At 40.4% G+C, this 17,916-nt stretch overlaps 1 protein-coding gene across 1 annotated transcript in view; it reads right to left on the bottom strand.

Moving 5' to 3' along the window:
- Nucleotides 1–201: 201 nt before the first annotated feature.
- The window catches only part of spred2b (sprouty related EVH1 domain containing 2b), a 36,453-nt gene continuing 18,738 nt past the window's right edge, over nucleotides 202–17,916 (bottom strand). Inside the window, exons 2-6 of the mRNA XM_077729543.1 lie at nucleotides 16,406–16,598; nucleotides 16,133–16,301; nucleotides 11,937–12,001; nucleotides 3,328–3,489; nucleotides 202–3,211 (exon numbers count right to left, since the gene is read on the bottom strand). Coding sequence (XP_077585669.1) covers nucleotides 2,423–3,211; nucleotides 3,328–3,489; nucleotides 11,937–12,001; nucleotides 16,133–16,301; nucleotides 16,406–16,598 — 1,378 coding nt within the window. The 3' untranslated portion in view covers nucleotides 202–2,422. The remainder of the gene's footprint in view (nucleotides 3,212–3,327; nucleotides 3,490–11,936; nucleotides 12,002–16,132; nucleotides 16,302–16,405; nucleotides 16,599–17,916) is intronic.

The raw sequence follows: 17,916 nt of genomic DNA on the forward strand, positions 1-17,916 counted from the left end.
GACAGCTGGGATAGGCTGCAGTACCCCCACGACCCTGAGTAGGATAAAAGCGGTTCAGAAAATGAGATGAGATTTATAACAAGTTCTAATTATAAAAATAGTTTCTTTTTGCAGACAAACACCTATTCAACCAGTACCTTATGCAGAACACTTTCATTTTTTTTCAAAGATTTCTACTGGCAATCATCAAACTGGATAGGGTGTGCTTTCAACATTTTTTCCTTTTATTGGTGGTCGAAGGCGGAGACACACACACATTTACTTCAGGCTTTTTTTTAAACACAACCGACCACCCTCACAAATCCACTTCCTAACATGCACGCAGACACAGTTATCTACAAAGTACTTCCTGTTCCTTCTCAAAAGCAAAAGCTACTACATCCATCGTACGTTAGTTCAAAACAGTTATTAAAAAAAATACAAATAAAAATGTACAACATACACTTGATATATATAATATAATTTTTTCTCTTATGTATTTTTATTTTTACAGATGTAAAAATATTAAGCGTAAAAAACAGGTCTAATTCAAATACAGGGAGTCATTTTTCTTTGAATAATTTCTCAACTTAAATACGATACAGAAGGGACAATACGTTGAGGCACTTGTAAATTGGCTCTGAAAGGGCTCACGAGACTGGACGGAGAGAAACAAACGAAAAAAAGACAAAATGCACACTTTCCAAACTGATTGTCTCTGGCCCCAATGTGTGAGGCCATAAACAGGATGCTTTTTGAGCCCTTCAGATGCGGCGTCCGGAGGTAAAAAACACACCAAGGACGCAGAAACACAGGACGTGTAAGACAGACGCGAGGAAAAAGGACATCCTCGGCCAGTCTGGATTACAACTACAGTAAGAGACATTTCCTTGGCACTACAATCAGGACGGGAGCTTTACTTCCTGGATTTTAGTTGAGTCGGAAATACCACAAAAAAAAGAACACCTTTGTCCATTTAAAGACCATAAATGTGTTGAACTGACGTATTTAAACGAATACACATTGACATGAGAAATTTGACGTCAAACCGATTCCAGCACAGGTGAGATCAAATATTGCAATATCCATACGATATAGACATAGCAGTATCATAATCATATGGTATTATTATGCTGACATTACATATCTGTTAATACAGCGTTGAAGTTGTCATCGATGTTGCTTACGGCACAGCGCCAGTATTGCTTTTAACATGTTGCGTCGCTAAATTTGTTCAGAGTTGTCGATAACTAAATCACTTTTATTTTTACGCACAGAAAGAGCAACAAGAGCACATAAAAATGTGTCATTGCATTTTGCTATTTGGTTATATTATTTGTTAAACATTAAGTTTATGGGGATTTCAATTGTTTCAATTGGCATGAGTAGCTGCTCCATTAATGTGACCGCTGGCCTTAGCTGATTGTATGTCGCAGATGAGTTTTTTTTCTCTGTATAAAAATATTTTAAACATAAATTCTGTGAGGGAAACCCTCTTCACGGATTGTTAAGGCAAATGGTAGCAAAAAAATGCAAAAAAAACTCTGACTCTTCATTCTGAGAATGGCAGGGTTTCCAGATTTTGGTGATTATATTTGAGGCACCTTTTGGAATAAGAATAAACAATAATTGGCAAGTGAAACTGGAGGCACGATGAGCGAACAACAAAGCCAAAACATCCTTTTTTTCCACCCCAGTGGTGAATTGTTATGGTTAAAAAAAACAAACAGAAAATCTTTGGGATGTTTATTGATTGGTTGTCTATATTGGAGTAAGGATACCGGGAATAAGAACGTGAATAATAAAATTAAAATAAGAGAACAGTGTTGCCCCAAATATTTCTATAAAAATGTTGTTTTGGTGGCAATGAACTATGTTGAAATGAAGAAAAGTAGTGCTTTGGTGCCATTTTGTGGCAACTTTAGGTGTTTCGTAAGCCTTTTGATGGATTGGGTAAGTGTTCTTTGTAACTTATTTACTGCAATTGGCTGATGGAAAACCAATCCATTTGAACAAGGAGGGATTAGTAAGGAATAATTGCCATCGACGTCTATCGCTGTCAGCATTGAGCTAACTACTTCTTAATTTCAGCATTTTGTGGCAGATGTCAAAGTCAGTGTACAAAGTATAAAGTACCTGCATAAGTGTTACATACAGTATACGTATGTTGAGCTATAAAACAAAACAAAAAAAAAACAGAAAACAAAAGTCCCCCTGTATAGAGAGCCGTCCGTTTCTTAGCGGGAAATGGAGCACGAAAATGGCTGTGTAGAGAGACGACTGCCTGCCGCCTTTAAGGGGAGCTTATCTTCCCAGCGGCCTCTTAGAAAATGCACCAGTTTTTCTAGACATTTTTGGCTTGTTTCAGTTCTGGGAGGTTTCAGCAGTCCTACCATCCTTCCCTGTGCTTACGTTGGATTCTGGTTTCCTTTGACCTGCCTTTTCAGCTGAGGGCTTTGTGTCGTCCTCCGCAGCAACCACACGCTGAGCCCGCTCGATGGCACGCATTCAGGGGTGGGTACAGGCAGAGGCAGGGCGCCACCAGAGACAGGCCAACAAGGGCTAGCCAGCGCGTACCCAGCCGGCTCCCCTCACCCCCGTCGCAGGAGCATGGATCCGAGTATTCCCCTTCCGGGTCGGACATGCAGTGATAGAGCATAGTGTCTGCCAGCCACATGCAGCTTACTCGCCGGACACAGCCCTTCACGGGGTCGGGTGCATCCTGGCACGTGCCACGTCTGTTTTCAGCTACCAAGAAGGCATCACCGCAGTGCTCACATTGAACCCGCTCCAGACCATCCTCCTTGGGGCTCTTACCCCCATTGAGTGACAGAGAGGAGCTGGGCAGGAAGGACCGAGGCTGCGAGGAGATCACAGAGAAGCCCTGGCGGTAGGATCCCCCGTGTCGACCCTTGCTGGTGAAGGGTCCGAGGGCTGGGTCTGAGTTTGAAGGAGACAGGGTTGGGGCCAGCGGGTACGTGTAGTCGTGCTTCTGAACCTCGGTCTTGGCGAAGTGGACGTAGGATTCATTGTCCTCCATCTGGATAAACTTGTCACGCATGGTGGCATGACGGTAATCCTCATAGCCCGTGAGCCAGGACCGGTCTGATGGACGGCCCTGGAGGCGTTCATTGACGCGGTCCCCCGACCGCTCCCAACTACGCTCACGTGGGTTGATGCGGACAATTTCCTCATCCTCCTGGAACGTGACATGGGGAAGGCGTGACAAAGGCTGTGGGAAGACATCAAGTTTTAACATGCTGATGTGGAAAGAAAAAAAACTATCCAAACACAAATCAATAACTATTCTTTAATTCATCCTATTAGTAATCTAAAAATAATCCAGACCTGATCTAGAAGGTAGTGGTCAGATAGCCGGTACGAGTCATGAAGGTTGTGGCGATATCCTGGCATGAACTTGTGTCTTTGCGGAAGAGGCGAGGACTCGAATGGTGGCAGGCAGCTATCTAGCTTCTGGGAGGAGGAGTTGGATGAGCTGTCGGTGGCATTCTGGTATTGGGGGAAGAATAACAAACAAACACAGGATGTGTCTGAGAGCGGTGTTGTCATTGGACACGACATCACCAACAAATAAATAAATAAATAAATCATCACAATGCTATGTTGCTATTTGACCAACAAAACAGGAAAGGAATGCTCTGATTGGGGGAAAAACAGGAAAGGAGAGCTTGTTTTTCAGTCACAGGCTTCCAAATTTAAAACAGAGACAACAATTTCAACACATCTGCCAAAATTGGTTTATGGGCTTTCACTTTTATAGCACTTTTCCATCTTCAAGGTACAATAACTTCAGTCACCAAGTGAATGTGCAGCAATGGTGGGTTCAACATTTTTTTCAAAGACACTTCAATGTAGTCACAAAAGTCGAGGATGGGTGAGAAACTTTTGGGTTGGAAGACGACTGACTACTCTATCACCTGAGACATGTCACCTTCCTAGGAAGGAGTCAACTTTTTTTTTTACTAGGTGTGGTGCTCATATTGTCATTCCACTAGAGTTGGTGTTAAATAGGAATCAGAATGTTCAAATGGTTGGTAATATGAAAAACTACTTTGACAATAGCTTGCAGCGAATAAACCAATATCCTCTTGTCAATAATGATTCTCGGAACATTCACTTTTCATAATTTCTTTTTAAAAAGGTGACTCTTAAGCAGGATTTGAGATTAACCCTCACCAACATTCGGTGTCAGTTGGACATTGTTTTTCTTTTTTTTTTGCTCTGTCTGTTTACTCATGAAGACTGCATTTTGAAGACCTCTGCCATTGGTTCATAGCAGAGTAAAGTGGTTATTACAACTATACAATGGTAGATCGATTTACAAATATGATTGGTTCCAAAAGTTTTTTTCTTCAGAAATAGGATTGTTTGTAAATATAGTAATACCTCGACATACGAGCAATTTGAGATGAGTAAAATTTCGAGCAAATATTTATCTTAGGCATACTGCGGACGTGAGAGGCTGCTCATAAGAACATTATGGGAACTGTCTCTCTCCCCGCAACTCCCTTGTGTAATGTCTCTCTGGTCGCAACTCCCTCGAGTAATGCCTCTGCGAGCACTGGACGTAGCGTTGCATTGTTTCAGTGTTTTTTTTTTATTTTTGCCGTATATACTCCTCGTTGGCAAGTGGTCGTGCATTATCTTATTGTGAGGACATGTCTGCGCATAATTGTCGGAATATTTTGAAGGGAGTACAAAAGCAAACAACCGGTCAGGGTGGAGGCAAATAGAGCCAACCTGGCCGGGAGAAGAAAGAAAAAAAAATAGAATTAGGTACAGTGTAAGGTTAGATTAAATTTATTTTGGAGTGTGTCTGCATCGTAATCCAAGTTGATTTAAATTTCTTTATGTTATGTTACGAGCGTGTTGCCGTGCAAAAAGCTCCGCCCCTCTCTGTCCGTCTTTCTCCCCGCCCGCAAAATCCGTCTAATTTTAATAATATTAAACACATTTTAGTTATATTAAATCACTACTTATTTGTAAATAGATGGCAAATTAGAACAAATAAAATTGTTTTTCCAATCCAATTTCCAGTTTTGGGTGTTTTTTTCAGAAGGATGGAACAAATTACCGTATTTTGCCGTTTAATATACTTGGGTATATTAAATGATTTTTGATTTTTTTTTGCCATTCCGTTTGTGCGCCATTTAATATACTCAGGTATATTAAACGGCAACTCCGATTTTTTGACAAGATTTGTATGGTGTTCATGGGGGCATAATTATAGATACTTAAGTTCATTAAAATTCCAAGTCAGACTTTATTCAGCATTAAGTAGTTTTAACCTGAGAAGTAAGTAGTTTTAGTCTGCAAAACGTTGATGCACTCCGTCATGGCATAAAGAGTGCGTAGTGGATTTTACCTTCCCCTCTGTGCGCCATTTAATATACCCCTGCCGTTTAATATACCCAGGTATATTAACTGAGGGGGGTATATTAATCAGCAAAATACGGTAATTTGTTTTTAGTTAATTTTTATGGGAAACGTTTGTATCTTTAGGTACCGCTGTATAGAAATTCACCTCAGCACTAATTGGCCAAGCAATGTTACGTGATCATCTGCAGCCCGTGATGGTCAAGCAGGAAATGTTATCATGAATAAGTCCATTTGTCTTGACTTCCGCAGCAGAAGCTACACTGAACCCCTAGGGTTCGATCAAACCCAGGTTAAGAACAACTGTTCTACAGTGTGGTAATGACCAATAAACTTCTGTAAAAGGAACTGGAGTTTCATATGCAATCAGTGGGTGAAATTTTAACACACACGGGAAGTGCAAGGAGCACAAACAGCAATACATTTCAGCCAGAAAATAAGCAACCTCTCTTTTTATTTACTGTGCGATTAATTTAATCATTGCATATCGCAACAGACTTACCCTAACTATTTAAAATAGTTCACTTAATGCTTGTGATACAGGTGGCCCAGTAGCAAGTGGGTGGGGCATCAGCATCACAGTTGTGAGGTCATGGTTTTGATCTCAGGTGGGTCCTCACTGTGTGTTGTTTGCATGTTCATTGAGGCTTGAGTGGGTTTTCTCTGGTAGGAAGGTTGAACACTCTAAATTGCCCCTAGTTATGTGTGTGAATGGTTGTCGGTCTCCTTGTGCCTTGCAATTGGATGGATGATTTAAGCTGTAAACTGCCTGGTGCTCATTGTTGGCTGGGAAGAGCTCCCGTGCCCCCCACGATAAGCAAAAAAGATGGACCCTCCATAGAGATGTCACTAAGTATTTATCACATAAGTCCAAGTGGGTATCCGATTTTAAACAGGTTTATTTTGGTGATAAAATTAGCCAGTTTAAATTGGCATGTCTATTTAATTTAATTTGACGTTATATTTTGAGCTGGCTTTTATCGACAAGGGTTGTATTTTTTTTCCCAAAGACTACAGAGGCTTACCCAGTAGGCAATGTCCTGTATGACAGGATTTTTCAATGACTCTTGAGACTTCATTTTAAAAAACAGAAGTTTGGGTGTTCTATGTTATAGGGTTGCTCTCATGATAGGAGGCTATTCCTCATGCAAGTTACTAAAAAGCCATCAAAAGGCCCCTAGTCTACTGAAAATATTATTTTTATAAAAACACAATTAGATTTGACTTGAGCTCATAGCATCAATGGGCTCACATGGTCGATCTACTTTGCTTGTTCCCATCACCCGCACTGATAGCCTTTCTGCCAAAAGGCAGTCAGGGCACTGCTCCAAGTCAAATCTTGGCCAGACACCCCACACGTCTGGCCATCCAGCACTCGGGCAGATCGATTTCACATAGCCACACCGGAGGTCAGACTCTGCAGGCGCAAACATGAGGGGAGCCTCTCTGTGTACTAGCTGATCGAGATCCAGATTTCAGGGATGATTTTAAGGCAGAAAATGAGGCATAAAAATGTGTCAGTGGTGAAGTTTGGGTACCTTGGTCTTTTGCATTTTACAAGTCACCAACATAATCCTAACTTGGTATAAAAATTGCAGGAAGAATGCCATCTTTTATAGGTAAAACATGACCTAACCTCAAGTTTTATGGATTTTGACCATTATCTTTAACTAATTCACTACTGGTGGCGCATCGTGGCGTAGTGGTTCAATCGCTCAGGAGAAGAACATATGTATTTTTCGCATGTTAGCAATAGAGGCTAATACGGAGCATGAAAGCAAAAGGACAATATCACTACCAAAAAGGGCCACAATAATAGAAAAACTGCGATATTTAGGATGTTCCCTATTACTACCCTATGACATGTTTTGACGCCTATACAAGTACAATTATCAAGAAAAGGTCTTCATTACATTTAACAGTTATAGGCACATGAAAATACTCATAGTAATTTCTAAATTTAATCTATTGAAAAAAGGTAAATACTTTAAGTACTCACAGTGAAAAGAGTTCCTCTCTGTTTGATTTAAAAATAAATAAATCTCCTCCCCCCCAAAAAAAACAGGTTATTGGGAGTTTTCCTCAGATTCGACAGGCATTGATGGATCATTGATTGAATCTTCAGGAGACGCCATAGGGGCAGCAGGGGGAGCTTTTGTGATAGGTTTTCGGCCCTCAAGGAACATGGTGATGGGGAGCAATGTTCCTTCAAAATTTTTATATGTCCGGGCATACAAACAACCTCCCTCAGCACACTAAAGACCAGTGTGAGCAACATCAGAACTCCTCGCTATGGCCACACACCAGTATCACATCTAACATCACCAGATTTATTTCAACCACCCATAAATGATCTAGTCACAATATCATTAAATTATTAATATTCATACTTAAAACATCTTAATAAATGTCACTGGAATTTGCACAGATCTGACTTAAATTTTACCTTATTTTCATTCAAAGGACATTTCTGGTGAATGTTTAGCTCGAGGTAGTCTTGCTTTCATTGAGTCCATATTTTACCCAAACTTTACCTTCGCTGTATGCTTTGAAGACCAGAACCAGATCTTTCTCACTCGTAAAACAAATGATGTCCCCCATTTTTAACGGTTGTTTTTTTTTATTTGCACATACTACTCCGACAGCCATTCCAACTTCAAAGATGGAGTTCTTTTTTTACTCTGGTTAGGGGATTGTACGCATCACATTCCCTTCAGCAGAGCAGGCTTTAACCTCAGACGCAGGTACTGCCGATGCAGATTGGCTGCTAAACATAATTGCGTCGTATCCAATGATTGGCTGGACATCTGTCACTCAATGAAAGCAAAATGATACAGAAAAAAAGTTATATATCTATATCTAATTCATTTGGAGTACATTGACTGCAGTGGATAGGTTTTCTTGTGCGCCGAGTGTGCAACCAGTGCGCGATTGCGCAGTTGCACAGCTTAGACAGAAGGTTAATGAGGAGTTGAGACCGCTGTTTCTTTTTTGTATTTGTACAAATATGCTTTTATACAAGTACATGACACTCTCAAGACGATTGCCAAATACAATGGCATTGACTATGTCATCAATCTCGGGAATCCATTGCAAAGTGCAGATTTCTTAAAGTAAGATCAAATTCATTCTCTTCCTCATCGTTAGGGTTAGGGTCATTTATTCAAAGTGTGGGGCTTATACGCGCAGGCGGCTTGTATCCGTGTAAATACTGTATGTTCATAGACACAAATATAAATATGTTCCTTAATATGTGCAGTCCCTTATCAAATAAATCAATCAATGTCAATCAATTCCCCAATAGCATCATTTCGACGAGGTCCACATCAGTTGAAGGGGTTGTGGCTCTCAAACAGTGTGTTGACGCTTTTCCCTATCATGCCAGCTCCACTGCCTTTTCTACAGCGTAAATCCCTCATATTCCAGGTTCATTCTTTATTCCTAGTGGTTACCACTTGCTTGGTGTCTTTGGAAAAGGATAATGTTGCTGTATTCCAAATGTTTGCTTCTGGTTCCTTTATAATGCCCGGTAGGTTTTTTTTATGCTTATGGCTCTCCTTTGGCATATCTAGTCAATTTTTTGGTCTCTGTGATCACGTCTCGATATTTCTTGGATGCCTTAGATAGCCGAAGACGCTTAGATTCTAAGCCTTAGAAGGTATTTTCAAGTGTGATTTGAAATCAGCTAGAATAACTTCGGCATCGTCTTCCTCCACAAGGTACGTGCCTGATGTGAAACCCAATCCAAACAAAAGAGGAAAAGGCAAGACGTTTCCAACCTTTTATATTATACAACACTTCATTCTTCTATGGTGAAAATTTGCTGCAGTTGGGTGGTACTCAACTCCAAAGAAGAAGCGGCGGCGAGCATTTTTTTCATCTGTGGTCTTCCACTTACTAAGCATTTTATATTTGGATATTTAACATAAAAAATGTACTATGGTTGTGAATGTTGAAGCCGCAAAGTGGTGAAGGAAGTAACCAAATTCATATAAAAGCAACACTTGCTCTACAGCTGATTACAAAAGAAAAAGGGTAGAATAACTTCCATAATTTTGGGCAGATTTGGCTACAGTATGCCAAACTCTTCCTTGTTGTGATAAGTAGTAAGTTCACTTCAGCACTAGTACAGCACACACACAAAAAATCCCATACAAGATCTTTAAAAGCAGATCTCACACATTACACATCTGTTTTAGTCATGGTGCTGTCTTGATTCCTCTGAAGTTTGTTGTAGGCGTGACCTGGAACACTGGTAGGCCTAAACTCCATGAATTATTTGCCAGATTTATATGACCCAGATCTGCGTTATGTACACACGTGTGTGGAAGCTATACCCATTATATTCTGGCCTCATCCCTGAGCAGCATGCCCCACATGGACACAGCCACGCTGAGAATTCCAGCCTAACCCCACCACCCCCTTAATTCCTTTCTTACAAAGCCTTTGCAGAGCAGCCTGCCAAAAATAACAAAACATACCACCTGTGCTCTTGCCTGCAAGGATACGTTTAATTCAGAGCAGGAGCGGCCTGCTAACCCTAGACAAGTACGGTTTAAAAAAGAAAAAAATATATATGTATATGTTTTATTTTTTTAAAACTTAGTTCATACTACGTCATTCTACCTTTGGACATCTATTCCCACTTCTGAGGTTGGTCTTAACTTTCTGGGACAAATGCACAGTAAACTCCTAACCTTTCGTCACCCCCAAGCCGTTCGCAATGCTATTTCCCCTTGCTGTTATATTTCGTTCAAATCCATGGCTTCAGTCCATCTTCTAAGCGTTTATACCCGCATTCTGTTGTCATTCATGTCAGGCCTTTCCTCTGTATAGCTATAATTTGCTGTTTCTTGACGGCCCGGCAGATGAATGTTTAGCGCGCCGGCGCTGGGTTCAAATCCAGGTTGGTACACCTGTGTGGAGTTTACATGTTCTACTGTGTGGGTGTTCTCCGGGTACTCCGCTTTCCTCCCACATTCCAAACACATGCATGGTCGGCTGATTGAACATTCTAAATTTCCCATAGGTACGAGTGTGAGCATGAATGGTTGTTTGTCTCCTTGTGCCATCAATTTAGGGTGTCCTGCACCTCGTGCCCCTTAAAATTTTTGATCGTTTTCTCCCATTTCTGTGTCTTCACACTTTTCAGAAGTCGCCAGTTTTTTATTGTGAGCCTAATGCTGTGCAACTATGCCTGAAAATTACACAAAGTGGTGGGTCATCAATATGTAGATAACGCCGTTAACTTTAACATGATGGAAAAACTATACATTGCTCAAATTTAAACCAGCTAGTAATGATTTCTCAGGTCAGAAATGCAGTAATTTTATTGCAAATTCAATATTCATAACACTATCGCAAGACCCAGCTAATATGTGCTATTCAATTAAATCCATCAAATGGCCCTATAATATCAATGGACTTAAAAACATGTTTTTTGGGAATACTTATAAGACAGTTCTCAATGGTTTAAGTGAGATTTTCAGTTGTCATGACTCATCTGACTTTTTTTGCTCCATTGGTAGACAAATAGTCAATTCTCGCTGTGGGAGTGGCATCGACCTTAGTTTACATAGCCTACAAAGCAGTGGCAACCTGGACCAAAACAAAGAACTGATCTCGCTGGCTCATCTTTTACATAAACAAAGTCAAAACACTTTGACGGACTATCAATTAATTATTAAATTGGGAAAATTTTGAAAATTGAGAACCGTAGTGGAAAGATTTACAAATAACATGTTTCTTTAAGTTCTATTGATATTACTAAGGGAATTTAATGAATAATTGAACTGCAAATCCCACACGGTTCTCATTTGTAAACTTAAATGAAAAGCACACATCCCATAAACACTAGTGTCTGTGATTTCATTTTTTAAAAATGGAACTAAATTACGTTTTCATTTTTATACTTTATATTGCAGTGTTACATCTCTTATTTAAAAAATTACACAAAGTTTTGGGGTCCTGGAAAGGATTAATGGCATTTGAATGGTAAACTGAGTTAAGATCTTGCTTACAGAATGGAATTCAGCAACTAAATGTTTCCCCAAGAGAAGTTAATGTTCCAAAAGAGTTTAGTTAAATGACCATTTCTAGATTTGCCAAATCCAAGCTAAGTGGATTCCCTTGAAATCTCTGTAGAAATCTCCCTTGGCCTCTTTTAGTGTTTATGTGCATCTCTGTGGTGGCGATACACTCCCAGCAGAGCACCTATTAGTCTTGGCCATCGCAGACACCAGAGTCCAGAAGATGAACCCACAAGGCACTTCCTCTCGTAAATCAGCCTCCACGCACTAAGCTGGGAAACAGCTGCAAGCTGCTTGTTCACTCACTCGCTGCTCTCTTTTTAAGCCGCCCCTGTAGGCGGAGGGAGGGTTGAATTGGTCGTTGTGGTGTTGGTGTGTTAGGATACAGGAAATAACCTTCTGACCCTGCCTGCTGCTCTCCGTGTCAGGTTACCGTGAAGTGGGGGAGGGTCTTCTCCCCCTCCCTCTCAAGCACACAACTGCAAACAGCTCATCTTTGCCCAGCGCGAAACAAAAAGAAAACAGGCTTACGGTGAAGACGTCGTCGTCGCCTAGTTCGCCTTCATTTTGGAGTGCCGTAGAGGAGGTTGTGGAGCCTACAGAGGAAAGATTAAAACAGGACTGAAAATCATACAAATGTATCCCCCTGAACATACATACACAATTGCTTCTGCGGGTTACAATTTCTTATATATTCAAAAATACATTTAATTTAATCAGAAGTACAGCGGTACTTTCAAATACAAGCTTAATGCATTCCGGGACTGAGCTCGTATGTCGATTTACTTGGATCTCAAATCAACGTTTCCCATATAAATTAACTAAAAACAAATTAATTCGCTCTAACTCTGAAAAAAAAAAGCCAGGAAAAAAGCTCTATTTGCCCTGCCTCCACCCTGAATTTCAGCTATCTATTAACAGAGTAACAAATAACTAGTAGTTATGTTTAATAGTACTAAAATTAAGCATATTTCGTGAAAGGTAGAGAGAGCGGAACATAAAGAGAGGGAGAGTGACAGAGACGGGTAAGGCACCCGTCCGTAGCATAAGATAAACAAATTTAAATGAACTTGGATTACAATACAGACATACTCAAAAATAAATTTAATCTAACCAAATTTAGTTTTACATTTTTAGACCTTTCTTCTCCAGGGTTGGCTCTATTTGCCCCGCCTCCACCCAGAATTTCAGCTGCAGTTTTTAAAAAGAACCTATCGAGGTTTGTTGGCTTTTGTCTTCCCTTCAAATATCCTGAAAATGATGCACACTAATGTCCTCACAATAGGATAACGCACAACCACTTGCCAACGAGAAGTATAATCCTCTCGTATTAGCAAGCAAGGCAGTCAGTTAGTCAGGGTAGAATGCTGCATGCCACGTGTGCTGCATTCTGCACTAACGGGGGGAAAAACACTGAAAAAATGCAACGGTCCGCCCAGTGCTCGTAGAGACATTACACAAGGGAGTTGCGGCAAGATGTTATAAGCATCCTCTTTGTATTCTCGTGTATCAAAATTTTTCTCGTATCTCAAGGTAAATATTTGCTCGAAATTGTATTTGTATCTCAAATTGCTCGTATGTCAGGGCACTCGTATGTTTAGGTATCACTGTAATGGAAAATGATTGCAACCAGACATTCAGGTCTAGAGGTACCTTAAACAAGCGGCCCCAACCTTTTTTTTGCCGCGGTCCGATAAATTAATTTCTATTTCACCTATTACTTTCCAACCGACTTACAGCGACTACGACAACTTGGTATGAGAGCCACTTTTCTAGTGTCTCGAAATTTGGAAAAGATCAAGAAAACACATGTAACAGCCCGACCGACATACGAATTGAACAGGTTTCTTTGCTATAAGTTGGATCACACCTGGAGGGGAACCATGAAACCCCTTTGTGTACTTGATTTTCACTCAAATCGTTTGCAGGATGGATTTCTAAGGTGACCTGAAACGCACCTCTTGTTAAAAAAAAGAGAGATAAAGAAGCAATCGCATCTAAAATAGGAGTTTGTACAAGCCTCATTTAAGGGGAAATAAAAGCACTTGTGGACACTTGTTTGGAACTGAAACACTTATTTTCACACCCATAGGGCGCACATAAAAGTCAAAATCTTTCACTAAAATGGTTGATGTGCTCAATCGGTTGGTGCACCTTGTTTGTGCACTAAATTGAAATTTTTAGATGACTCTGCCCGCTTGAGTGACTGGTTTTATTTCTTGTTGACAAGATACTTATTGCGACCAACCCAGATCAAAATTGCCTTCCTGCGCATTTCAAGTGTTACGGTAAATTTAAAACATCCCAGGCAAGTGGCAAGATATTTTATTTCTATGTGTTTGTAGCATTGTTAACCCTCAAAAACACTCAATACTCAACACATTAGGGCTACACAGAGGAAAGGCTTGATGTGAATGACAACAGAATGCGGGTGTTAACGCTTGGAGAATGGACTGAATGAAGCCATGGATTGAATACGATATAACAGCAAGGAGAAACAGCGTTGCAAACGGCTTGGGAGTGATGAATGTTGAATGGCAAACAATTTCCATACAAAGACTGGCAGGCAGCGTCGCACGAGTTACATGTCGATTTGGAATGGATTGTCGATGCCTGGGCAAAAGTGCCAGTGAGCACTGTAGTTTGAGCTTTCATCAAAGCTGGAATCCCAATTCCGAAACCCCACGACGAACACTCTGACCCTGAAAATGTTATGGAACCCAGTATTGTTGGCCAATGTCGGATACAGAAGATGAGGCCCGTTTGAATACTTTGACCTATATTTTTGCGAACATCCATTACGTCAATAAAACAAAATCAAACTTAGTTTTGCTCCTGTTGCCCTTTCTAAAACATACGCTAGCAAATGCATGCATGCTATCAAGGTAAATGCATGCAGGTTCAAGACTTTGGTCAAAGCAAACGGTTGTTACTCAAAAAATAAAAACTCAAGTTCAAGGCACTTGTTAATAGTGTTTATTTAAAAAGAGGAAGCATTGCATCAATTTCAACAAACATTGAATAGGATGGCAAACAAAGAGATGAATTTAAGGAATAGGCATGTCCTCAATCAGAAATCGGATTGGAATAGGTATATCGGAAATCAGGCCAGATTGGGTCGTTTTTAGAGAGCATCTCTCACCATCAATGGCGGGGACATATAATCACTTGCTGTGGCATTTATCAAGTTGAGATAACAAGTGACAAATCTCAAAGGACGCGCTGCAATGAAAACTGAGTTTGATTCTGTTTTATTAATGTAATGTGCATTCGCAAAAATATAAGTTTAAGTATTCAAACATCTACAAATCTGTCAAAGTCCTCATTTTCTCTATCCGACATAGAGTTCAGGCAAGTGGACGAGTTCATCAACAATGCTGGGTTCCATCTCCTTGTCAGGGTCAGAGTTGACGCTGTAGTTTCGAAATAGTGATTCCAGCTTTGACAAAAGCGCAAACTATAGTGCTCACCGTTACTTTGGCCCAGGCATCGACAATCCATTCCAAATAGTCACGTAACTTGTGCGACGCTCCCTGCTCGTCATTGTATGGAGGGTTAAAAGCCCTACGAGCACACCGTAGTCAACTGCATTGACACTCGTCTGGGATGTTTGGAATGGATTTACCCTAATGCTTGGAATACGCAGGGAGGCTACTTTTAGGGTGAACGTCTGCTGGGTTGATTGCAATAAGTAGTGTGTCGGCAAGAAAGGAAACCAGCCAGTCAACCGGTCACAGTCGTACAATATTTAGAAATGAGTGCATACACAAGGCGCACCGACTGATTGGGCGCCTCGTTCGTTTTAGAGAAAATTTTAGACTTTCAAGTGCGCCCTATAGGTGTGAAAATACGGTAATACTTTTTTCTTAACCTGAATAGGTTTCCTGGTATTAGGGTCAGTTGGGGTTTTGGTTTGTTATGTTCCATGTTTGTCCTGCCCGAATGATTGCCCATTATGTTCACCTGTCGTTTCTCCGCCCTTGGTGTATCCCCTGCTTGCTCTCTCTTGTGTACCTCGTCTTCCCATGTCTTTCCGTCAGGTTTGATTTTATTATTTGATTATAAGTCATTTTTCTTGATATACTCCTGCCACGTTTTGTATTTTATTTCTGCACTTTGTTCTACGTGCCACACTTACATATAACACCTGGGGATCGAGACTCGATATCGACAGATCCTCAAAATCAGTAGAGTCTGACTCGAACGTGGGTGGAAGAAATATGTGATCTGGGAATCTCTATTAATTTTATCTCACAAAACAACTATACCTTAAAACTATTTACAGTAATCCCTGGAATATTGTGGTTAATGTAGACTCGACATGGCCGCGATAAACGAAAAACCGCCAAGTAGGATCACCTTCATTATTACTACTACAATACATGTTTTTGCACCTATACAGAAATACGAGTAGACATGTACTATAAAACTAAATAACTAACTATAAAAAAGTGAATATTTATTCAATTTTACAGCTATAAGCATGTCAAAATACTGTATATATGAGCAGCTTTTCGTGTTCGCTCGTATATCAAAATTTGTCTTGTATGTCAAGATAAATATTTGCCCAAAATTGTACTCGTATCTCAAATTGTTCGTATGACGGAGCACTCGTATGTTGAGGTACCACTGCATAGAAAAAAGAAACGTGTTTGTTGGTAAACAATCGTGCCTTTTTGACCATCAGGTTAATAGCCACGGGCATAACCAGTAAAAGTGCAACACACCTTCAGCCAAATCTTCGATGGCCTTCCGCACGCCCCTGTCGAATGCCCTGGCATCAGACGGACTCTGGAAAGACAGGCCACATCTACGGTCCTCCACCCTCCAGTGGTGAAAAGTGGGCGTGGCAATAGTATACACCAAGTCCTTCCTCAGCGGACAGTCCATGATCACCTACAAAACAAATATGCCAGTCAAGCCTTTTCAAATGGGGAGTATTTTGGCAATATTTGACATATCTTGAAGCTTCATGGAAAATCATCAGAAACTTTCTTCACCTGTTTGTCCCGTATCCGCTCGCCTCGGATGAGGAATTTGGAGTTGCTCAAGAGTGGCAGCGCGGGTAGTTCAAGTGGTCGCAGGCAACACACCCCGACCCTACTGAGTGCACCGCCATCCTGGGCCAGCCAGCCTCCACTTGAGTCGTCCCGCGTCATCACCACTGCTTTCACACGCACAATGTAGCTATCACTGCAACATAACAGGTAAAATAGTTAAGACTTTCGGCTCAATCATTGTGAAAGTTCCTCCTGCAGCAAACCCAGTGGAACAAATGACAAACAAATGCAGTGCTTGTGCTTCACAAATACTCGCTCTTACCAAAATGTTGTGTTTCCTTGAACAACAACACAAATTTGGTATTTCAGTGAGCACAATTGTAAGTCTTTTATCCTTACAATAGTCACAAACATAGAAACAAAATTAAAATCCAAAGTTGTCAATGCTATAGTATTCCCCAAAAGCGCCTACTTAAAAAAAAATTGAATTATTTTCATCGAATTGTATTCAATTTATTCTCAAAAGTCACTTTTGTTATTTTGTGGTAATAATTTAAATGTTATATTGGCCGAACTTTCAACGAGAGCATGAATTATTTCTTGAATTCCCGCATACTGGGAGTCCCAAACTTTAGCAATCTTGTTATTGGGACTACATTAATAGGTGATGATTCCCTCCGTGTTAAAAAATATAGCAGAAGGAAGCATTCATGTTGGAGTTTTATTTTCATGGGCCAAAACTATCTTGATTTCCCTTGACATGTCAAAATAACTACACATTCCAATACCTCCACCTTTTTTTGGCTACTAGCGAAAAAGTGGACAGAAACAATAAAAACAAAAGGGGGACATAAAAGCATAAAAAGAGAGCTACACGTGAATCTCTGCAACAATGAGCCATCAGTGAAACTGGAGCAACTTGTTGGAAAATTTCATGAGTGGAACATACCACCACTTTAAATATAGCGGGTAAAAATTGTGTGGCACTAATTAAGGATTGTAGTGACTTAGAGATGAGTAGTCACAATGTATGAATAAAACAAATCTTTCTTTGGACTCGTTCTCATTAAAAGGCATCATTTAAAAAAAATCTGGTTTTCTCATCCATGGCATGGTATGACCGATGAATGTGATGGTTTTTTTTTTTTTTAGCCATACCCTCCATACTGGCCTCAGGGAAAAGCCAGACTTAATCAACAATTTCGACCATCCTCATGGGTTATAAAACAGGAACGGGGCCCTATGTTTTGACAGTTTTGTTTATAACCGACAATGTTGTTTAAGTTGTTTTGTTACCTGACATGTTTAGTCAGGCAAGTACAGTAATCCCATGAATATCGCGGACAATGGACCCATGGCCACAAGAAGGCTAAAGACTTGGACTATAGCTCCCGTTTACCTGTCTTTTTTTGGATTGATATCAAGCGGAGAGGAACAATATTCACTGAGTACAGTATAAAGTAGTTAAATGTTTAAATATATATTATATCTAGATTTATACACACATTTCA

This window comes from Stigmatopora nigra, chromosome 12 (genome assembly GCF_051989575.1).
Source record: "Stigmatopora nigra isolate UIUO_SnigA chromosome 12, RoL_Snig_1.1, whole genome shotgun sequence".
Taxonomy (NCBI): Eukaryota; Metazoa; Chordata; class Actinopteri; order Syngnathiformes; family Syngnathidae; genus Stigmatopora; species Stigmatopora nigra.